Source organism: Oncorhynchus keta, chromosome 23, assembly GCF_023373465.1.
Source record: "Oncorhynchus keta strain PuntledgeMale-10-30-2019 chromosome 23, Oket_V2, whole genome shotgun sequence".
Lineage (NCBI taxonomy): Eukaryota > Metazoa > Chordata > Actinopteri > Salmoniformes > Salmonidae > Oncorhynchus > Oncorhynchus keta.
Window position 1 is genome coordinate 36,863,040 of NC_068443.1, and position 24,070 is coordinate 36,887,109.

The window sequence follows — 24,070 nt, forward strand, 5'->3', positions numbered from 1 at the left end:
ATCAGCACAGGAATGAAATCATCAACATGTATTGATCACAGTTTTCCTAATGTTGCAGAAATGTAGCGATCACAATACAGTAGCCATTTCTAGGAAAACCAAAGTTCCAGAGGCTGGGACTAAAATGGTGTATAAGAGGTCTATAAGAATATTTGTTGGTCCGTGGTGTGTAACGAAGAGCAACCAGACGCTGCACTTGACACATTTATGAAATTGCTTATCTCAGTCACTAGTAAGCATGCACCCATTAATTAAGGAAGCTGCGAATTTTCGCAACATTTCAGCACCCTGCTACTCATGCCAGGACTATAGTATATGCATATGATTAGTATGTGTGGATAGAAAACACTCAGACGTTTCTAAAACTGGTTAAATCACGGCTGTGACTATAACAGAACGTGCGTTTCATCGAAAAGTGCAGGAAAATCTGATCACTGAAAATGGAAAAATATATCCATGCGCAACTTCAACCAATTGTTAAAAGTGACCCCCATTAAATGGAGCCGAGGTTGCAATACCTACAGCTTCCACACGATGTCAACAGTCTTGTCATTTGCCTACTATTTTTTTCTTGGTCAAACAGACTCAAGGCAGAGCAGTTTTTCCGGTCTCCGACCGGATATTTTGGTTGAGATTTACCCGGACATTATTTCCAGACGCACAGCTATAGAATATAATTCGCCTCGTGATCAATTTGATCACTTATTAACGTTTACTAATACCTAAAGTTGCATTACAAAAGTATTTCGAAGTGTTTTGTGAAAGTTTATCGTCGACTTTTTTAATTTTAAAAAATGGCGTTACGTTAAAAAACGCTATTTTTTTCGTTGATCACACACTCTTCATAGATCGATATCTAGGCTATATATGGACCGATTTAATCGGAAAAAAAGACCCAATAGTGAGTATGGGACATCTAGGAGTGCCAACAAAGAAGATGGTCAAAGGTAATGAATGTTTTATATTTTATTTGTGCGGTTTGCGTAGCGCCGACTATGCTAATTATTTAGTTTACGTCCCCTGCGGGTCTTTTGGGGTGTTACATGCTATCAGATAATAGCTTCTCATGCTTTCGCCGAAAAGCATTTTACAAATCTGACTCGGTGGATAGATTCACAACGAGTGTAGCTTTAATTCACTACCTTGAATGTGTATTTTAATGAAAGTTTAATGACAGTTTGAGTTTTATCAAAAACTATAGGTGGCGCTCTGAAACTCCGCTGAGTGATGTTCCTGCCAGGGAACTGTATTCTGCTACATCCTTAAGAAGCCCATTAAGAAAATGACTGTAATAACTGTTAAATCCCTGTGGATTGATGAGGAATTTAAAATGTGTATGGTTGAGAGGTATGAGGCAAAAGGAATGGCAAATAAGTCTGCCTGCACAACCGATTGGCAAACATACTTCAAATTTAGAATGTGACTAAACTGAATAGTAAAAAGCTTTGGAGCACTTTAGAAAAGTCAGCTCCGTCATTCATTGTGGCAAGATTGTGGCAAGATTAGCAAACTTTCCAACAACAAACGCTGACACTAGACATCCAAGTATACAGTGCATTCAGAAAGTATTCAGACCCCTTGACTTTTCCACATTTTGTTACGGTTACAGCCTTATTCTAACATTGATCAAATCGTTTTTATCCCCTCATCAATCTACACATAATATGACAAAGCAAAAACAGGTTTTTAGACATTTTGGCAAATGACAAGCATTGTAATTTTGAATTCCGTAAAGTGAGTGCGGACGAGTTAAAAAATAAAAATAAAGTTTTGTCCATCAACAACGACAAGCCACCAGGGTCTGACAACTTGGATGGAAAATTACTGAGGATAATAGCAGACGATATTGCCACTAATAATTGCCGTATCTTCAATTTAAGCCTAGTAGAAAGTGTGTGACCTCAGGCCTGGAGGGAAGGAAAAGTAATTTCGCTACCTAATAATAGTAAGGGTAAAGCCAGTGTGTCTATGTAAGCGGATGACTCGACACTATACCACTTTAGCTAGGTGACTAAACTGCTTGATGTAACCCTGGATTGTAAAACTGTCATCGTAAAAACATATTGATACAACATTAGCTGTACAGAATACAGGGCTGCTCTGCCTTCATAACAGCTCTATCAACAAGGCAGGCCCGTCAGGCCCTAGTTTTGACACACCTGGACTACTGTTCAGTCGGAGTTAGGAAAATTGCAACTGGCTCAGAACAGGGCAGCACGGCGGCTCATGCAAGCCATGCATTAGATGTTTTGTTTTTGTTAAAGATAAAAATACACCTTATGAAACAGCGGAGACTGTGAAGAGACACACACACAATACTATATGCACTATATACACATATACACATGGATTTTGTGTTGTAGATATGTGGTAGTAGAGTAGTGGCCTGAGGGCACCCACTTAATGTGTTGTGAAATCTGTTGTGAATGTATTGTAATGTTTTTTTAAATTGTATAACTGCCTTAACTTTGCTGGACCCCAGGAAGAGTAGCTGCTGCCCTGCCTGCAGCTAATGGGGATCCATAATAAATACAAATACTGTGCTTAATTAACTTCTCAACAAACCCAGAGCTACACAGCTCATTGGTTTAACTCAATGCTAACAGCATGTCCCTATGTCTTACAGATCTGTGACAAGGAGTGGCACTACTACGTGATCAATGTGGAGTTCCCTGCCGTGATTCTCTTCGTAGATGGCGTAACCTACGAACCCTACCTGGTGACCGACGATTGGCCCATCCATCCCTCATCAATTGACACCCAGCTGACAGTGGGTGCCTGCTGGCAAGGTCATTATAGACTCATGTATAGAGTCCGTTGTCCATACCGACTCTGTGACTCTGAGGCTGTCCTAATATGCACAGCGTACCTATAGAATTTCTGTATTTTTTACTGTAAAATAAGGGGAGGGGAGGAGCAGGGAGGGTGGAGTCACATCATTTTCCTTTGATTTGGACATGTTTCCTCACAGACCAAGAATAATGTGGTTTTCCGTATCCCAGGAACAACTGTTTATTGGTTTCAATTGACCAGGACTTTAGGTAGTCACGTAGTGTTTCATGTTTCAGAATTCCTTGCCTGTTACCATAGGGATGAGTCAATTTCCCTTATCCAGTCCAAGACAGTGATTAAACACTCCCCAACTTAAGACTAAGAGAGCTTGAAGCAGGAGCACAGACAGACGCAGAGAGACACTGAGACACAGAGAGAGAGAGAGAGAGAGAGAGAGAGAGAGAGAGAGAGAGAGAGAGAGAGAGAGAGAGAGAGAGAGAGGCTCAAGCTTGGAGACATCAAACAGGAAACACAGGCTGTCAATTCCAGCCGCTTGAAAAGAGGGGACTAATGAATCCATTTGAATGAAGAAGCACTACTTAACATCGCTTTTTATGATCAAAATAATAATTATATAAATGTGTCAGCTGGGGGACAGATGGATACAGCGGAATCCCATGAGCCACGCTCGAGGTCCAACGTCAGCGGCATTTCGGTGTCGTCTGAATTTATTTTCATCTGGCTCCTGGTTGCAGTTCTTTTTTCCCCTCTCTTCCCTCTCTCTTTCCATGAATCTGTGATTGTGTGAGAAAGCCCTGAAGAAGGGATTAAGCCAGCCTGAATGGAGTACAAGTTCTCTGGCTATTACATCCCAATGAAGCTGCTATAAGCTTCACTAAGCTGCAACTGATAACTTTGCAGACCATTAGTGAACAGGATTGCATTTCTCTCATCCCCCCCAACCACCCTGCACGCAATCAACAATGTAATGAAGAGACACAAGGAATGAAAGGCACCAGCCCTGACCTTAGCGCGCCCTAAGCGAAACAAGACATGTGACTTGTGATGAGAACAGCAAAATATGGTTTGTGTTGTCCATTTTCGTGAGGAAACCATTTATTGAGATTGCTCTGAATGGTGCTCTTCTTATGGAGAGTAGACAAGCAGTTTCTCTGTGCAATGTCACTACTGGGGAAGTTTAGGGCAGACAGACTCTGGCTGGCCCTCAGGCCTACTGCAATAGAAGCCTCTTCTAAACCATAAACAAAATCCTGAACCTTCTCTAATTTCCTAATACAACTTGTTCAAACAATCCATTTCAACTTAATTGCTATCTTTCTTACTGCAGGTGTAAATATTATGCAGCCAGGTGTGTAAAAATAGCATATGTTAGCACTGAAGCCTAAATGCTGAATGTCTTCTTGTTCAAATTCCGAAATAAGCCCGAAAACACACTCTCTCGCTCTGAGCTTCGGTGCCACAACACTTAATTGATAACATCTGTCTGGGAAAATATAAAATAATTTAAAAAATCAGGCTGGTGCAGGCGGCGGCGAGAACACTTGAGTATGTCAGCAAGAGACACGGCTCGGGGACCGTTAACGACTAGCAAACTGCTAGCACCATCTGCCAGTGAATCAAAGAAGAAAAACACACACTTGCCTAAAAAAGACGACGCTAGTTCTTTTTATTGAAGGTCTAGTGTCCCTCTGCTCTGAGCCCAAATCTACCTCAGATTGGACATTTTATTTTGTTGTTTTGAAAGTCGTTTTTTAAAAAGAGTGGGGAGAGCAGATGGAAGCTGATAAACAAAACAGGCTATCATTTCCATAGTCACGCTACTGTCTTTATTTCACAGTCCTGTTTCAGTTGGTATTTACTTGATGTTTCGACCTACTAGGAAGTGATGCAAAAACAAAGGTAACTGTGTTAGCCATTGTTTAAATAGCTTCGTCTTGTTGAAAGGTAAGTTATATAGGTTCATCTCTTTTACTAGTGTTATTTCTAGCTTCAACTAAGTAAATAAAGTAAAATACTGTAAAATTAAGAATGACCAAAGCATGTTCCTACTATTATAATAGAGGCATCTCCATAATGCTTTCATTGCACTGTGCTTTCAGAACAGATAAAGGAGAAGACAATCATTGTCCACCACTTGATTGTACAATATTGCACCTTTGAACTGAACAAAAAAAAACATCCTCTTGTCCTCCCTAGGTGGTGAGGTGTCCAACCCGCGGTTCACCCAGTACTTCCGGGGAAGTCTGTCAGGTCTGACTATCCGGCCAGGCAAGATAGAGACCCAGAAAGTCATCTCCTGTCTACAGGCCTGTAAGGAAGGACTGGACATCAACTCACTGGAGAGCCTGGGCAAGGATATCAAGGTGAGTCACTGGGGCAAACACAAGCAGATACACTGTACCAGTCAAAAGTGTGGACACACCTACACATTCAAGGGTTTTTATTTATTTGACTATTTTCTACATTGTAGAATAATAGGGAAGATATTAAAACTATGAAATAACACATGGAATCATGTAGTAACCAAAAAAGGGTTAAACAAATCCAAATATATTTTATATTTGAGATTCTTCAAAATAGCCACCGTTTTGCCTTGATGACAGCTTTGCACACTCTTGGCTCTCTTATAAAGGTTCATTTTTATGGGGGAAATGATATTCCCAAAACTTCAAACTTCACGCGCTGCTTATGTATGCCAGTTAGACTCTACAGCGGTTATAAAGCAGATTTATGTGCTTCATTTTAAGATGTTGTTTGGCCACTTTAGATGTGATGCAAAGCTTATCTAAACATATAGGATACATGACGTGTGCAACTATGATTTGAAAAAGTCGGCCAAAAAAAATGGTATGCGCTGTGTCTTGCCTTAATGCTCAAACTGGGCGACATTCACAGGTGATAATATATCATTCACAAGTGATAGGCGAATATTGTCACCCATCTATTCTTGATTTAATATTGTCTTTACATATACTCAATAATATATGTGTGGTATTAGTTTTGATTTAGAAATTGACCATTATCATGCACCTGTCTCGGAACATGGGCAGAAAAAAACAACATGTAATCTATGCACTTAACATTTGTAGCTCAGTTGGTAGAGCATGGCGCTTGTAACGCCAGGGTAGTGGGTTCGATTCCCGGGACCACCCATACGTAGAATGTATGCACACATGACTGTAAGTCGCTTTGGATAAAAGCGTCTGCTAAATGGCATATATTATTATTAATATTATTATTATTAAATAGCGAATGGAGTATGCTTTTCCCATGGTTCATTTTCATGCCAGCCAGGTAGGCTACACTCCTGTTGAAAGTGAAGCCAAATTTTCCTGTTTGGAAAATTGATGAGTAAATATAGTAGGCCTAGCCTATAGAAAGCTGATGGGATCCTCCTGATTTTATTAGAGGCCATCAAAACTGTTTTCTCTGCATTTGCATAGCCAATGTCACAGATCCCTCTGGAACTTTCATTGCGAACACCTGGCCCCTATTCCAACTGATTGTTTTTGTATATATGTGCCCTTTGTTCCCCATGGTGCTGTCGATTATTGTTAGTTGGTGTGTGAGTACCTGTGCTGTGTGTTTTGGCTGTTGTGCCCTTGTGGATTGCACAGATGATTACAGGTCTCGTCCCGTGTGTTAATCATTGTGCGCATGTGTTATTTATTCAAGGTTCTCCTCGCTCTTTTGTTTGGGTTTTAAACCTGTGTATTTGTTACGTGTTTGTTTGGTCTTCGTCCCCGTGCCTTTACACTAAATTTAAAAAACTATTACACATTCCTGCATCTGTCTCCCGATCCTTCATGCCAACGTGACAGCCTATAGAAATGTTGCACAACATGAGCTCATGGTGTGAGAAAAATTATGAATTCACCTTATTTGTTGGATATGAAACAATTATTTACTTAAACAGTAAGATACTTCTGTCCTGCTAATGCTGAGTTTTATGGTGTCCACTCTAGCTTCCTGGTGATAAAACCTACAGCTGGCATTCCAGTGACAGGATGTGGGGTGGTTGTAACTGGGATAGGAGTAGAACAGTGCCTCATTGTCTCATCTTCGTGGTATCTGGGAAACTAAGTAAAACACCATCCTGTGTAGATAACCAAGGTGGCTTATGGGAAGGTTAGAAATGACTGACTAAGCAATCTTGGTATCAGCTATATAAACTGTGCATTGTCTGTAAAGGGTAGGCTCTCAGCCTAACAGTCAGAACAAGACTGTTGGGCTGACAGTTTCATTATTGCGATAATTAATCGATATTAAATAAAGATGATTGATTGAAGAAATGACCAAGTGTCTCTCAGTACAGAATTTCCATGACAATGGGCCCTCGTGAAGTGTTTGATAAGATTTTCGATCACATTGGCATTGACATCAGAGTGATTAGATGGACAAGAGTGCTGAGTACCAGACAGTTCGCACGTTCGGTAGGCTACTAATGACCATCAGCAGCATCAGAGCTTGGAGAAGCCTAATTACCGTGACTAAGTGATCACACGAGCTCACAGAACGGGACCACCGAGTGCTGAAGTGCATAGCACTTTGCAACATTCACTAAAGACTTCCAAACTGCCTCTGGAAGCAACATCAGGACAATAACTGTTCGTCGGGAGCTTCATGAAATGGGTTTCCATGGCCGAGCAGCTGCACACAAGCCTAAGATCACCATGCGCAATGCCAAGCGTGGGCTGGAGGGGGGTAAAGCTTGGCGCCATTGGAGCAGTGGAAACGCATTCTCTGGCAGTCCAACGGACAAACTGGGTTTGGCAGATGCCAGGGGAACGCTACCTGTCCGAATGTATATTGCGAACTGTAAAGTTTGGTGGAGGAGGAATAATGGTCTGGAGCTGTTATTCATGCTTCGGTCTAGGCCCCTTAGTTCCACTGAAGTGAAATCTTAACGCCACAGCATACAATGACATTCTAGACGATTCTGTGCTTTCAACTTTGTGGCAACAGTTTGGGGAAGGCCCTTTCCTGTTTCAGCATGACAATGACCCCGTGCACAAAGTGAGGTCCATACAGAAATGGTTTGTCAAGATCGGTATTGAAGAACTTGACTGGCCTACACAGAACCATGACCTCAACCCCATCTACACCTTTGGGATGAAGTGGAACGCCGACTGTGAGCCAGGCCTAATTGCCTAACATCAGTGATCGACATGACTAATGCTCTTGTGGCTGAATGGAAGCAAGTCCCCGCAGCAATATTCAAACATCTAGTGGAAAGCCTTCCCAGAAGAGTGCAGGCTGTTATTGCAGCAAAGGGTGGACCAACTCCATATTAATGCCCATGATTTTGGATTGAGATGTTCGACAAGCAGGTGTCCACATACTTTTGGTCATGTATTGTGTGCATGAAACACTCAGACACTTACCCTCTTGTATCAGTTGATTCATGTGTTCCTCTGTGTGTGCAGTTTCACTTTAACCCGGCCCAGTCTGTGCTGGTGATGGAGGGAGAGGACCTGGAGAGTGTCAACACAGCCATGGCCAAGGTCTCCTACATCAACTCACGCCAGTTCCCCACAGCAGGCCTCAGACGGCTACACATCACCACCACCGTACAGTGAGTACGGAATCCAACAATGTGTATGCGGGCGCACGCACGCGGACACACTTAGTCTGTCTCACACACACACACACACACACACACACACACACACACACACACACACACACACACACACCTCAACCTATCTCTGTCTCTCTCTCTCTTTCACATAGGCTACAGAAACATTTATTGCACCCAACCATACATTTAAACCCCTTTGAACTATAGGACCACAAGGTCACAGAGACGCATGCAAGTATCATTTGTTTAAAGGCTCCTCAGAGGAGGAAGGGGAGGACCATCCTCCTCAGTGAATTTCATAAAAAAGGCGGCACAACCAGTAATTGAGTATAAGGGGGGCAGTTACTTTTTCACACAGGGGAATTGTTAATTTAATTTTGTTAATTAAATAAATTAAATAAGTATTAAAAAAAATTGTGTTCTTTGTAAACTCCCTTTATCTAATATTAGGTTTTGGCTAAAGATCGGATAACATTCCGTATCAAACATATACAAAATTTGAGAAAATCAGAAAGTGGGCTGTCAGAGCTCTTGCAGCATGAACTGACAGGTTGTCCACCCAATCAAAGAACCAGAGAATGAATCTAGTACTGGAAGCATAAGCTACAGCTAGCTAGCACTGCAGTGCACAAAATGTGGTGAGTAGTTGACAATACAGTAGGTGAATAGATCTGAACAATTTAATTTCTTCAAAAATTAAGGAGAAGCAAGAGAGGGAGAGAGAGAGAGCTAGCTATATTTTGTTGTATTTTTTTCTCACTTTCACTTGGAAGGTGCACTATATAAAACATTTCAGTTTGTGACAAAACAAGCAAGTATAGTGTGAAGAATCATTGTACCATCTAAACAGCTGTGAAATATATTTTCCATAACCAAAAATATTGTATTTTCAACTGTTTGGAGCTGGGGTACAAAACCGAACGTAAAAGACGCAAAAACTAAATGTAAGAACGGGAAGCATAGAAATAGCGCACATAGATCAGATCTAACACTACCTAAACTTGCTTTCAATGCTAATGACATATCTATAACACACATTTCTATGTGAACTTGGTCAGGTCGCCCAAAAACGTAAATATTTCATCTAGTTTATCCTACTCAAACACCCGGCTCAAACAGAGAGGGATGCCATGTTAGCTAGCTGGCTATGGCTATCCAACACTGGAAATCTTCCAAGTCAAGGTAAGCTTTTGGTTTTATTCATTTATTGCCACCGGGGACCTGCCGGTGTAACTGCTAAACTGCTTGCTGTACACTGTACTGCATGATTGTAGTGTGTTTACTAATGCATTAGTTTCAGTAGCTATGTTGACTATGACTTTAGCTATTATGGTGGAACGATGTAGGCTGTGTGTAGCAGTTAGCGGTTATGGTATGAAGGTTTGGCTTGGAAACATTTTTTCCCCTGGTCACAGAATAGTGCATAGATGTGCATTTTGTTTACAGAGGTAAACAAATGCTGTTATCTGGGGAAGGAGGTGAAAGAGAGAGGCGATTAAAGGGGAACGTGTTTTGATGGCGGGACAGTGAGAGAAAAGAGAGAATCTACTGAGTTAAAGGAACTCTTTGAACTGAATGTCCTCTGTGTGTGTGTGTGTGTGTGTGTGTGTGTGTGTGTGTGTGTGTGTGTGTGTGTGTGTGTGTGTGTGTGTGTGTGTGTGTGTGTGTGTGTGTGTGTGTAAGCAATACAGCCCATGGTGTTTGCGCATCTGAGGCTCTGCTTTTTCTCTGTATGTGTCCTCAGGGTCAGTGTGTGTACGTCTGGCGTGTCATTTAGATCAGTGTCTAGTGTGTTCCAGGCTGTGTGTGTGTGTGTGTGTGTGTGTGCCCGTCTAAGCCTGTGCTCTCTCCATGTCTGATATGCTAATCAGCGTCGCTTCCCTCTCTTTATCTCTCCCCTCGTTAATGGCTGAGAGGACAGCCGGGTTGCCGTGGCGCCCCGGTTGCCTTGGAGCTGTGGTAGCCTGGGCCGACGTGGCAATTGCTGATGACGAGGATATGAATGACGGCCATGAAAGGCAATCTGCTGTGTCAGGGTTCCTCACGCCAGAGAGCACTACGAGAAGGAAGGTTGATCATGAGAGGAATATAGTGCTGTTAATTAAGACTGTCTGGGTGGGTGACTGGCTGGCCCGTTTTCTGTCTACCTCTCGCTCAATATCCTTCTCTCTCCCATTATCCGCTCTCTGTGTTTCTCTCCCTCTCCTCTAGTCACCTATTTCAAGAACAAATAATTGTATTGTAATACTTCCTTTTGGTGTGAGGGCACTTAGTTTAGAAAGGAAAACTTAGCATCATACAGTGTTTTTAACAGCTCAGGTGTTTGCGCCATTGCCTAATGAGAAAAGGTAAAGGAACAGATGGTATGCTGAGATTGCGCAGTCTTATAGGAGTTAATGAAATGTATTGGTAAAGAAATACAGGCCCAATACAAGAGAGGAAGTGAGAGTGGAAGAGAAAGAACAAGGTTGATCGTGGGATATAATTTGTGTTACCCTTATTTTACCAGGTAAGTTGACTGAGAACACATACTCATTTACGGCAACAACCTGGGGAATAGCTACAGGGGAGAGGGGGGGGGTGAAGGAGCCAATTGGAAGCTATACAGGAATGAAATCAATTGCTACACTAAGGTATGCCCAAATAAGAGAGAGAATGAGAAAGGATGTAGAGAAAAGGTGGAAACGGTGTGTGTGTGTGTATTCTGTTCACAGTTAAGCAGTAAGGGGGGGGACGGCCAAATCAAATTGGACTTGTGTGGTGGATAGTGGACTCCTGCCACAGGAGCTGTAATAGGTTTAGTCTAACTAGCCGCCTCGTATAAAGAGAGATGGCCTGTCCTATTCAGCAGGCACTTTAATGCTCCATACGACAAGAGGCCCCCGACTGTATCCCAGATGGCACCCTATTCTCTAGTCTCTCGTGAAAAGTAGTGCACTATGTAGGGAATGTGGTGTAATTTGGGACACAACCCCTTGCTGGTCAGATGGCATTTATTTAGCGAGGGCCTTAGTTTAGTATGGGGCATGCTACTCCTCACAAACTTTGTTTAGCAGTTATACTGATGTTGTTCCGGGGTAATTGTTTGTGGAGTTACAGCCAATTGTGTTAATCAAAAGAAACACGCACACGATTGCTGGTGCACACTGCACGCACGCATGCACACACGCTTCCCAATCAGAGTTTGTTTGGTAGTTACGTAGATCAGCTAATCACACACTTCCTAGCCATACAAATACAGACATCCCATTTCAAGCCAGTCTAGTAGGTAGTTAAGGAGAACAAGGTGTCTTAATACGTGCTTAATGTAGGCCTAGTCTTGATGCAAGGAATTGCCATGGGAAAGCAGCTCAAACAGACCACGAAGGTGACAAATGTATTTTCGCTAGTAAACCAGAAGCAGCAGACAGTCATCATATAAACAAAAGACTGTTCTTAATTACCACGGGAAAGTAAATGAATTAATAAGTGAGTGAGTGAAGAGCACTTTTCACCGACCATTGAAAAGCGTAATTACTCAAGGCGTTAGGTGCCGGCGTTGGCATTAATCCTGAGAGACTTCACTCTGCTCCTCTCAAAGTGGATTGAACCTGGATGATGGCCAGCTTGTTTTACCCAGACTGCCTGGGTGGCAGGACAGCTCCTCGCTCTGGGTAGAAGGTGCCCTTAGGATCTACTGAACAAAAATATGAATGCAACATGCAAGAATTTCAAAGATGTTACTGAGTTAGATGAACTCTAAGGAAATCAGTCGATTTAAATAAATACATTTGGTCCTAATCTATGAATTTCACATGACTGGGCATGGGTGCAGCCCCACACACTTGCATGCCAGACCCACCCACTGTGGAGCTAGGCCCAGCCAATCAGAATTATTTTTCCCCCACAAAAAGGCCTTTAATTACAGACAGAAATACTCCTCAGCCGTCCGGTTGACTGGTCTCAGATGGTCCCGCAGGTGACAAAACTGGATGTGGAGGTCCTGGGCTGGTGTGGTTACACATGTTCTGTGGTTGTTAGGCCGGTTGGACGTACTGCCAAATTCTCTAAAACGAAGTTTGAGGCGGCTTACGGTACATTCAATTCTCTGGCAACAGCTCTGATGGACATTCCTGCAGTCGGCATGCTAATTGCACAATTTAAGACATCTGTGGCATTGTGTGACCTTTTATTATCCCCAGCACAAGGTGCACCTGTGTAATGATCATGCTGTTTAATGAGCTTCTTGATATGCCAAACCTATCAGGTGGATAGATTACTGTGAAGAAGGATACATGCTCACTAACAGGGATGTAATTTGTAAAAACAAATAATAATAAATTGAGAGAAATTAGGTTTTTGTGCCTATATAAAATGTCTGGGATCTTTAATTTCAGCTCATGAAACATGGGACCAAGACTTTACATGTTGCATTTATATTTTTTGGTTCAGTGCATTCGGAAAGTATTCAGACCCCTGGACTTTTTCCACATATTGTTCAATTACATCCTAATTCTAAAATGTTTTTTTTTTCTTCTTAAATCTACACACGCCCATAATGACAAAGTAAAACAGGATTATTAAATTTTTTGCAAACTTAGAAAAAATAAATAAAAAAATATTACATTTACATAAGTATTCAACCTCTTTACGCTGTACTTTGTTGAAGCATCTTTGGCAGCGATTATAGACTCGAGTTTTCTTGGGTTTTCTTGGCTACAAGCGTGGCACAATTGTATTTGGGGATTTTCTCCCATCCTTCTCTGCAGATCCTCTCAAGCTCTGTCAGGTTGGAAGGGGAGCATCGCTTCTCAGCTATTTTCTGGTCTCTCCAGTGTTGTTCGAATGGGTTCAAGTCAAGCCCCCACCTGGGCTGCTCAAGGACATTCAGAGACATGTCCCGAAGCCACTCCTGCTGGCTGTGTGTTTTTTTTTTTTTTTTTTTTTTTTACACCTTTATTTAACTAGGCAAGTCAGTTAAGAACATATTCTTATTTTCAATGACGGCCTGGGAACAGTGGGTTAACTGCCTGTTCAGGGGCAGAACGACAGATTTGTACCTTGTCAGCTCGGGGGTTTGAACTCACAACCTTCCGGTTACTAGTCCAACGCTCTAACCACTAGGCTACACTACCGCCCCAAAGGTTGTTGTCCTGTTGGAAGGTGAACCTTCACCCCAGTCTGAGTGCTCTGGGGTAGGTTTTCATCAAGGATCTCTCTGTACTTTGCTCCGTTCATCTTTCCCTCGATACTGACTGGTCTCCCAGTCCCTGCTGCTGAAAAACATCCACACAGCATGATGCTGCCACAACCATGCTTCACTGTATGGATGCTGCCAGATTTCCTCCAGACCTGACACTTAAAATCTTGGTTTCTTCACACCAGAGAATCTTGTTTCTCATGGTCTGAGAGTCTGGTTCTTCCATCTCCACAGAGGAACTCTGGAGCTCTGTCAGAGTGACCATCGGGTTCTTGGTCACCTCCTTGACCAAGGCTCTTCTCCCCCGATTGCTCAGTTTGGCCAGTTGGCCAGCTCTAGGAAGAGTCTTGGTAGTTCCAAACATCTCCCATGTAAGAATGCTGGATGCCAGTGTTCTTGGGGACCTTCAATGCTGCAGTCATTTTTTGGTACCCTTCCCCAGATCTGTGCCTCGACACAATCCTGTCGCAGAGCTCTACAGAAAATTATTTCGACCTCATGGCTTGGTTTTTAGCTCTGACATCACTGTCAACTGTGGGACCTTATATAGACAGGTGTGTGCCGTTCCAAATCATGTCCAATCAATTGAATTTACCACAGGTGGACTCCAATCAAGTTGTAGAAACATCTCAAGGATGATCAATGGAAACAGGATGGATGCACCTGAGCTCAATTTTGAGTCTCATGGCAAAGGGTCTGAATAGAACTATTTGATTGAAAGTTGTTTTACTACAGTCACTGAATTAAAAAAGTAATAACTCCTTAAATGTTTCTTTGTTTGGGGTTACGCTTCATGTTAACCGTGGGCTAAGGTGTTAAATTGTGTTGATGAGAAAATGTGATAATTAGTGTGTGTTTACATTATATTAGGCCATTTATAGGATAAACAGAGAGAGACTGTGTTTCTGTGGGCGGGTGCATGTCCAAGCGTGCTTATGTCTGTGTGCGTGTGTGTTATTGGAAATGGCCAACTTGGGGCCATCTGTCTGAAAACAGCATCACTCCCCCCAAAACATTTGAAAAGCTGCAGCTTCTATGCCAACAGAGACAACTTGCAATCACAATTGGACAAACATTGGAAGTCTACTTTCACAGTTGCCTCTGTCACAATCTGTCCCTACATTATGTGTCTCTCATCTCTGAAATGAAAATGAAAAGTGCCCAGTCATTCATTGCTAGGACCAGAAAGAGTATGCAGTCAGTATACTCTTGGGTGAAGGCACAAATTAATAGTGACACACAATGCAATTTATGCCATTTTCAATTCCAATATGATTAGTATCAGATGGCAGTGATGTTCCCCTAGTCTTTCTTACCCAGTTACTCCTTATATGTAGGCCAATTATCTACAAAAACTGCCCTGGCCAGAACAATTATGACCTGAAGAAAATAAAGTGCTCTTTCTGCATTACCTGCATTGTCTAATGTCTATCTCCATGCTCTCCTCCTCATCCCTTCTTCTTCACCCTCCCTCTCTCCTGTTGTTTTGGGTTGCTCAGGTGTTTCGGGGAGGACATATGCATCTCCATCCCAGACATTAAGGCAGTAGTAATAGTCCTGCCACCCAGCGAGCCATGGATCACCATCGCTGGTTCAGATCGACTCGTCAAGCCTTCCGCTGACCTGCGTGGAGCCATGGGCATGGCACCCTTCAAGGAGCTGCGCATCACCAGCACTGTAACCAAGAGTGACGGTGTGCCGTTCAGCGCAGGTGGGTTGGGTGGTTACCATGGATACGTGTTGATATAGCACGGAGTTTAAAAAGTGTGTGTGTGAGCATTCATGTCTGTGTGTCTGTGTGTGTGTGTGTGTGTGTGTGTGTGTGTGTGTGTGTGTGTGTGTGTGTGTGTGTGTGTGTGTGTGTGTGTGTGTGTGTGTGTGTGTGTGTGTGTGTGTGTGTGTGTGTGTGTGTGTGTACAGTCCACAGGCCTGGTGTTCTGGAGGTTATGCACAACCTGGATTACTGTGATGTCCTGGTGATCGGAGAGGAGCTCAATCCAGAGCATGAGAGTCTGGAGATTCACCACAGCTCCCTAATAGGGAAACACCTGGATGCCACAAACTCCACCTCAGGCATCTCCATATATGGTATACACTTCAATTTATGAATCATTATTCATATCACACTTTTCATACCTGAACATAAATTCCTTATTGTGTGTCACCTGCTTGGTAACTGTACGAGAAGCTCTTGAAGTTATTAGAGCTGGGCCCAGCGTTGAGCCCTGAGGGACACCATCAATATATGGCTGGGAATACCAGGGACACCTTTGGTAAAAATGCATTTTCCCCAGGTGTGGACTCCATGGCACACTATGAGGAGGCCCTCAGGCAGGTGCGCTATAGGAACTGGCGCCCGGCGACCCTGACTAACAGGAGGTTCAGGCTCACCTGCTCTGAGCTCAACGGCCGCTACACCAGCAACGAGTTCAATCTGGAGGTCAGGGAAGAAGCTTTATCCATCTTTCCTTTTCTGTTTCACCCCTTTCCCACTCACACTCTCTATTCTCCTATCTCCACCACTACCACTCCGTCTTCCTGCCTCTTTCTACACCCCTCTCTCTGTTTCTCTCACCCTTCACCACTCAGTCTCTCTTCCCATTTCTGCACCGTCACTCATCAACCAGACCCATTTACCCTTTATCTCGTCAATCTATCTTTTTCTACATCATTGCCATCTCCATACTGACTGATATGTACTTTGTCCCGTCCTCAGATTAGTGTCCTCCACAACTCAGCACCCGTAGAGCATGTCAATCACATGGCTGTCCAATCCCAGTACATGCGGCCTGTGCATCATCCACTGATGGTGCACACTCTCAATTCCCACATCTCAGGTAAGGCATCCAGAAGTGTTCACCCACACAGACACACAAATGTACACACACACCCACACACACACACGGTGAGCACATGTCCCTGCTACTATCAGAGGCTTGAGAGTGTGTTTTGTTGAACTGGAAAGGGATCCAGATTAGGCTAAGCCAGGGATCCTTTCTTGAGCGGATGGTCAGGGGGCCGGAACATAATTATAAATAATTTGTAGGCTGCAAATTGTCCCGCAAGAAGCCCAAACAGATGCATGGGAATACTTTGGAACAGATTTCTAAAATTAAAATCACTTTTCTTGCTCTGAAAACTTGGGCGGGGGGCAAATAAAATCACCCATGGGCCTAATTTGGCCTGCGGCCTGGCAGTTGGGGAACCCCGGGCTACGCCTTCAGATCATACACACACAGACAGACACACGCTGTCTCTCTCCCTCTCTCTGTGTCACACACACACAGGACTGAGTGATCTCCAAAAGGTAGGGAGGACAGAGCACATTTCTTGTAATTCAGGTGAATTTACCCTTTAAACACTTCTCCCCCACAGGCACCCCTCCAGCTGCCACGGTGGTGATAGTGATCTGTATCGCCGCCCTGGTGGTCATCGTGGTGCTGGGCATCTACAGGCTCCACAGTACCCACCAGGACGGCTCCAAGAGGGAGGAGGACGGGGCCAAGGACCCAAAGATGGACTGGGACAACTCCACCCTCACCATCACAGTCAACCCTATGGAGGTGAGAGAACATTATACAAAGAATGTCCCAAAGGAGGCACTGCTAACTACATCAACTCGATGGCACTTGAAATGATTGAATAGGTCTAGTTGAATGTCTCGGAGTTGATTTGTGTTTGGGGTTTTATGACATGTATCACATTGACTCCGTTTTGGTATTAGATTTAGGTTTTGTAGCAAGGCCAGACATCACCTACAGGGATGTTTTCTGATCAATAGCTTTGAGGTGTCTTCTACAATAGTAGTAATTCAGTGTTTCACTTTATCCCGTCCTACACATCGGAGGGCCTCAGGCGGTAGAGGAGGTGGTAAGAGACGAAGAGGAAGAGGATGATGAAGAGGAAGAGGACGATGAGCAGGCAGGCGACATGAGTGCAGAGTCAGGCGACAGTGATGAAACAGAGGAGGAAGAGGAGGATGAGAGGGAAGTGAAGAAGGAGGGAAAGCAGAAGAGCAAGCTGGAATGGCATAGCTCCTCGATAACGTATTGATCTGTCACGCATGTACACACACCTACAGAATCTGCAGTCACAATCATTTGTGAAAACGGCACATTTTTTCAAATGAAATGTTGCTCTCTTCTGGTCAAACTAAGGCATTACAACCAAAAAGGTTGACTAGCCATAAGCAAATTGTCCACTTCTCTTGCCAGTGGAGCTGATTTCTCCCATTTGTGTGTAACTGCTCGATCCTATTTAAGACTGCCATTGACAACACAATAGGGCCAATTGAAAATTTGCACATTTCCACCTTATATCCAATGGCTTGTTAATCTGTGTTGAATTATTTCTGGGTTTGGACACAAAAGATTGGACACCAGGTTTTCCCCCGTTATCTATCTCAATTGCTTTTGAGTTACTAATACAAAAAGATCTTGGAAAATTGTTCATTTAAAATTGTACGTCCGCTCTTTAGCATTAATACAAATTGTGGATTTTTTTTGCAATTTTAATACTGTACTTTTAAAGTATTTTTTGTTTGCATTAGATTATGAGATTATATTTTATTTGTTTTAAATCTTGGAAAAGTTTATTTTACGTCTTCTGAAAGACAGACTAACAAATTGTCATTAACAGAGGTATAAGAGAGGATGTATTTACAAACAAATTTTGAACATTTTGATAGATTCTCCTTTTTTTCCTGTCTGCCTGGTTCTTTTTCTTGAACATATGAAAAAGCGAGAAAAGTTCCTGTATGTTTTTATAAATCCCTCGTGACGTGTATATAACAGGTAGCATAGCTGAACTATAATTCACCTCGTCTCTCACCTATCTTTTCTCAAACTGTATGTCCAAATGTGCTTGCATCAGGGGCATTTTGAGTAGTCAAGTTGCCCCTGACCACATATTTAGAATCAAATGACCTTCCCTCAATCCTAACTTTAAACATTTGGAGGGAAAAATGGACAACTGACCCTAGATTAGTTCTTGAGGGTGACTTTAGCGCTCATGGTCATTTCTATCTCTGTGTTTGCTATTGACTGTCCCTGCGTGTGTCCACCTACTTCCGAGGCTGAGATGAGGGTAGACACTTAAAAGGGATAGTTCACCCAATAATCAAACTTTCATACATGAAAAATTATCTCAAGTCCACGCCATATGTTGTTTAAATCACGCAATATGCACATGTAAGCATCTGACAAACAAATGTTGGGGTAAATAAACTCCCTTTAGTCATAACCTGTCAAGCCACTATTATTGGCTTGACAGGTTAGCATTTTCAGCCTGGGCGCAGAAACAACTTGTCACATTGGGCGCGTTCGAGCGGATCACTTTTCTCAAGTCGGTGCATTGGTCACCGCCTTTCAAAGTGTGTTGCATTATGAGAATAAAAATTGTCTGACTTGCGCCTACATGTCGCCTGCATTAACTTTACAAAAATCATGTGATCAAAAGATAATGAAGTTTAGACTGCAGTCGACTGCTGGTTTCTGCAGTTGCTCTTCATTAACTTCTTCCTGCAGCAATCTCCTGCATTGTGGGAGGCTCTATTGTCAACCAATCAGAAAGTGACCCACGAGAAAGTGACTCAAACAAGATATATACAAATGAGTGCGATATTTTAGGCTCTCTCTCACTAATTGATTGTAGCCTACAATGTACACACATTTGATTTCAGTTTGAGTGATATGGGGGTTGGAGATATTTATTTTGACATTATGAAGAAAAAGTTAACAATGGCAACACTGCCATGTTAATCTGAGCTTTGCTGTTTGAAAACCACATTAGTGTCCGACTTTCGGCTGTCGCAGTTTCTCCTCCCACGACTTCAGTCCTCGACTTTCGTCTACAGTCGGTTGCTTTAGCCGTACCACTCAAACACACCCATTCTCTTTGGGTACATCTCAATGGGCTAAAGGGGCTTCCTCTCCTTGTTTTCTTTCCTTCACCTGCCATCAAAAACACAGGTAAGGTGAAAGCAAACTAGTGGGTGCCTTTGCCTACCAGAATTCTATAATAATAATAATAATTATTAATATAAATATATAAATATAAAATATATTAATAATTATAATAATAATAATTATTATTATTATTAGAATTCTGCTTCCACCTGCCCATTTCATGTCGAGACAGATTAAGGAAAGGAGTCAAAGAGACTGAGTATTGAGATTACACCCCTTATGTTTTTCTATGACAGGCCACCTCTGTCAGAAGTCCCACTGTAAAAAAACTAACTATTGATCCTCTCGCTCCTTCTCTGGTCGCCTATAACATGTCTGCTGTAGTTGAATCTAGCCAACTCCTTGTTTCTGACCCCTTGTATTTCCCAGAATGCTACTCTAAACACTGCATCCGTTACATGTTTATGTCTGTAGCAGTGGTTAGAACTCTTCCCCCCATCGGCCTTAACGCCTGTGGTTGTAATGTTATCATTGTGAGACGCGTCTACCATTGCCTTGTTTCACCCCATCTTTATACCATGGGAGAATCTCAATTGCACACTCCTCACATCCTCTTTCCTCGCCTCCTTCTTAAAGCCCATTGGATGAGAAAGCCAGAGGTCCTGCCCCTCTGACCTTCTCCTCCAATGGGTTTTGAGGAGGCGGCTAGCGAGAACGTGAGAAGTAGGCAATTTAAATTGTCACCATGCGTGTCATAGAGGAGTACAAATAAACTGTTTAGCATATAAACCCTTTAAAAACAGTACAAGACAGTTATTTTATATATGATTATTTTTGTTTTGTTTTGTAAATGTTTGGGGTTTCTTTCTCTTTGGTGGTAATGGCAGCACTTTCTGTACATTGACCAATAAAGACTTGTTTTAGAATCTACGGCAAGTGTCTCTTCTCTTTATGTGTGTGAGGACAAGAATGTGTGATGTCCTGTCTGACTGCCTCATAACCCTAGAACTGTATAGGGAATTTGATAGGCTACATTTTACACTAGGTGTGAGTAAATTCAGAGTGAGTGACTGTGAATACAAATAAAATAAAAAGTACAATAGGCCTAAAAAGCAAGATAACAATTGTTTAGTATGTGGGTCCATAACTGCACTTGATGGCCACCTCAAATAATTGGCCCTCGCTGGCAAAACACATTTTATGAGGATAGGATTCATTCATAAACAATCATAGAATGCTTTGAGAGTGGATATTAGGTCTACTTCTTCCTGCATGAGTCCATAAAATTTCCTAGCGAAGGTCAACATTCTCCATCACCAATATGACGCCTCCATAAGTCCGTTTATACCTCATTCTAACATGAGTCTTTTGTCATTTTGATTGTGCCCACATTTTTAGACAGGTGTAGACGATTGACAGACGCATTGTGATCAGATCCATCCTGACCACCCCCAGAGGTAGTCAGAGACCCATGGTATCTGGATATAAATCCAGTGTAAACAGATCTGGATGGTCAAACCATTTAAATCATAATTATACCCGTCTCTAAAATCATTGACAGGTAGCACAATGTGAGCACAGTGTACAGATAAAGGTGCATTTGACTATCATGTCTAGATGCAATGGCTACAATGCGGGCACAATCTGAATGTGGATAAGATCCGTACAATGGGAGCATGTTAGCACCTAGTATAAATTAGGCTCATGACAGCGTTTTTTAAAAAAGTCACTAGCCCCGTTTATACCTGGTTCTAACATGCTTCCGTTGTCCTGCTCTTGTCCACATTTTGATTGTTCCCACATTTGTCGACAGGTGTAGACAATCAAAAGGCGCATTGTGATGGGCGGCAGGTAGCCTAGCAGTTAAGAGCGTTGGGCCAGTAACTCCGTTGCATTATTGATATAAATGATCATGGGATTGGGGAGAGAAAAAAAACTTGGGATATTTATATATGGGCCCCATTCTGCATGGAGAGCTCCCAGCTCTGTTTTGTAAGCCGTGCACTCATGATACGCTCTTATCTATTCAGTTGTGGGGGTTGGACACGTGCACTGCTGTGTGATAGACAGTTTCGTGTCAGTAGTAGGGTCTCTCACTCTTCCCTCTCCCACAGGCTGCACGTGAATTTCATGTTTGGGGAAGCTAATTTTTTTACCTTAAAATTCTCTTTCATAATAAAGCATTCAATGCATCTATCATCGCATTTTCAGATTTATGTAAGATAGTAGGCTATTTATAATGTGGTAAGTAGATTGGACAGTCATAATTTAGGCTGATAATATAACTGAAAAACTGCCTGCAAGAAAAGACTGCAGTTTTCAATGCATAGCAGAGCGCATAGTCACGTAGAGTAGGCTATAGACTTCATCAGATAAGTTTCTTCTTTCTTTTTGTGTCTATAAACACATTTCATGCAATTCTACTACACTTGATGACTGGAGACAAAAAAATGACAGGGTACTATATGTTTTATTAGCCACAATCTGGCCTTTACTAAATTTAGTTACAGCACCCCTCTCACTTTCTCGCTCTCCTACACAAACCCCTTGTAAGCAGCCTACAAATAAATATCTACGCTGTTCACAACAGGCTTTTTTGCAGTCTTTTAAAAAAATCAAACAGCCATGAGTTAAATTAACTTGGGCAGCAGTGAAACTGTTAGCGAATCTTGTCCTATGCTTAGGCTGCTCATCCCATTAGGAATTGTATTTTATTTTTAGTCTGCATAGATGCATGCAATGCTTTACTATTCAGAACCCCCTACTCAAAACAACTTCCCTACAGCTATGTCCCTTCCCTGTATTATTCAGAACCCCCTACTCAAAACAACTTCCCTACAGCTATGTCCCTCCCTGTATTATTCAGAACCCCCTACTCAAAACAACTTCCCTACAGCTATGTCCCTCCCTGTATGCAAATGAATCCAACCAGCCTTATGGTCCTGCCCTGATGACACAATCTGTATAAATTGACGGTGTGTACACAATACAACTATTGCACAGTGTAAATAAAATGGCAACCCCTAACGCACACAGTAAAAACAGAAACAGATGAAGTTACAGAATAGGCTACAAAGCGCATCTCCGACTGGTGCAAAGCATTATTCAAACAGGTCTGTACAAGGTTGTTCTTAATGCATGGAGATTTACATATGTTGCTTTAAAACTGTATTATTGTCATCTTGAATTGTAAATAACCTTTGTACAGGCTTAAACAGTACCAAAAGGGAGAGTAAAAAGTCACAGAAGTTTCCTCCAAATCTTTGGTCAGTGATAATTTGCTAACTGAAATTCAATATGATAAGGGACCGGTCGAAATGTACACAATTGTTACCAGGAGGGAAATGGGAGAGGGTCATGCTTTTTTAAATATTTCAGTTAGGGGAAGGGTCATGCAATTTGTAATCAATTAAATGCCATATTGCTCAGTGTTTGAGAATTAGTTGATTGATGTGTGCCAGATGCTGCATCAAGTGTGCCTACTGTCGTCTCTATGAAATAATCCATTGGCCTAGGCTATACAAACAACTAACTAAGTTTTTGCGTTGCTGTGATGGTGTATATAAAACTAGGCTACACTGCATTATACAGTGGCAAGAAAACGTATGTTAACCCTTTGGAATTACCTGGATTTCTGCATAAATTGGTCCTAACATTTGATCTGATCTTCTAAGTCACAACAATAGACAAACACAGCCTGCTTAAACTAATAAACAATTATACGTTTTCATGTCTTTATTGAACACACCGTGGAAACATTTACAGTGTAGTGTGGAAAAAGTATAAGACCCCATGCATTTAACAACAGGTTGACCCTCCTTTGGCAGTAATAAACTCTACCAAACATTGTCTGTAGTTGCGGATCAGACCTGCACAAAGGTCAGGAGGAATTTTGGACCATTCATCTTTACAAAACCGTTTCAGTTGAGCAATATTCTGAGGATGTCTGGTGTGAACTGCTCTCGAGGTCATGCCACAGCATTTTAAATCGGGTTGAGGTCAGGACTCTGACTGGGCTACTCTAGAAGGCGTATTTTCTTCCGTTGAAGCAATTCTGTTGATTTACTTCTGTGTTTTGAGTCGTTGTTCTGTTGTGTCACCCAACCTCAGTTAATCTTCAATTGGCGGACAAATAGCCTTACATTCTCCTGCAAATTGTCTTGATGATAGCGAGCTGTCCAAGCCCTGAGGCAGCAAAGCAGCCCCAAACCATGATGCTCCCTCCGCCATTCTTTACAGTTGGGATGAGATTATGATGTTGGTGTGCTGTGCCTTTTTTTCACCACACAGACTGTAGTGTTGTGTGTTTCCTTCCAAGCAACTCAACTTTAGTTTCATCTGTCCACAGAATATTTTGCCAGAAGCGCTGTGGCACATCCAGGTGCGATTTTGCAAACTTCAGAAGTGCAGCAATGTTTTTTTTGGATAGCAGTGGCTTCTTCCGTGGTGTCCTCCCATGACCACCATTCTTGTTTAGCGTATGTCACGTAGAATAGGCCAGAAGACTAAACTGAAAAACCTCTATCAAATAAAAAGATGGAGGAGCCACAAAAGTACTTCTGTGCTTCTGGGTGTTAATTTATATAGTGAATCCGGAAGAAAAGCAGTACT

At 42.3% G+C, this 24,070-nt stretch overlaps 1 protein-coding gene across 3 annotated transcripts in view; it reads left to right on the forward strand.

Moving 5' to 3' along the window:
• The window catches only part of LOC118402563 (calsyntenin-2-like), a 286,368-nt gene extending 265,979 nt beyond the window's left edge, over window positions 1-20,389 (forward strand). For 2 of the 3 annotated variants that reach the window (XM_052477128.1, XM_052477129.1), the window contains exons 9-17: window positions 2,627-2,789; window positions 4,990-5,156; window positions 8,220-8,368; window positions 15,053-15,264; window positions 15,474-15,641; window positions 15,848-15,993; window positions 16,270-16,390; window positions 16,929-17,116; window positions 17,409-20,389. In XM_052477128.1, coding sequence (XP_052333088.1) covers window positions 2,627-2,789; window positions 4,990-5,156; window positions 8,220-8,368; window positions 15,053-15,264; window positions 15,474-15,641; window positions 15,848-15,993; window positions 16,270-16,390; window positions 16,929-17,116; window positions 17,409-17,606 — 1,512 coding nt within the window. In that variant the 3' untranslated portion in view covers window positions 17,607-20,389. Of the gene's footprint in view, window positions 1-2,626; window positions 2,790-4,989; window positions 5,157-8,219; window positions 8,369-15,052; window positions 15,265-15,473; window positions 15,642-15,847; window positions 15,994-16,269; window positions 16,391-16,928; window positions 17,117-17,400 lie in introns of all 3 variants that reach the window. The other variant, XM_052477130.1, reaches the window with a different exon arrangement.
• Window positions 20,390-24,070: the final 3,681 nt, after the last annotated feature.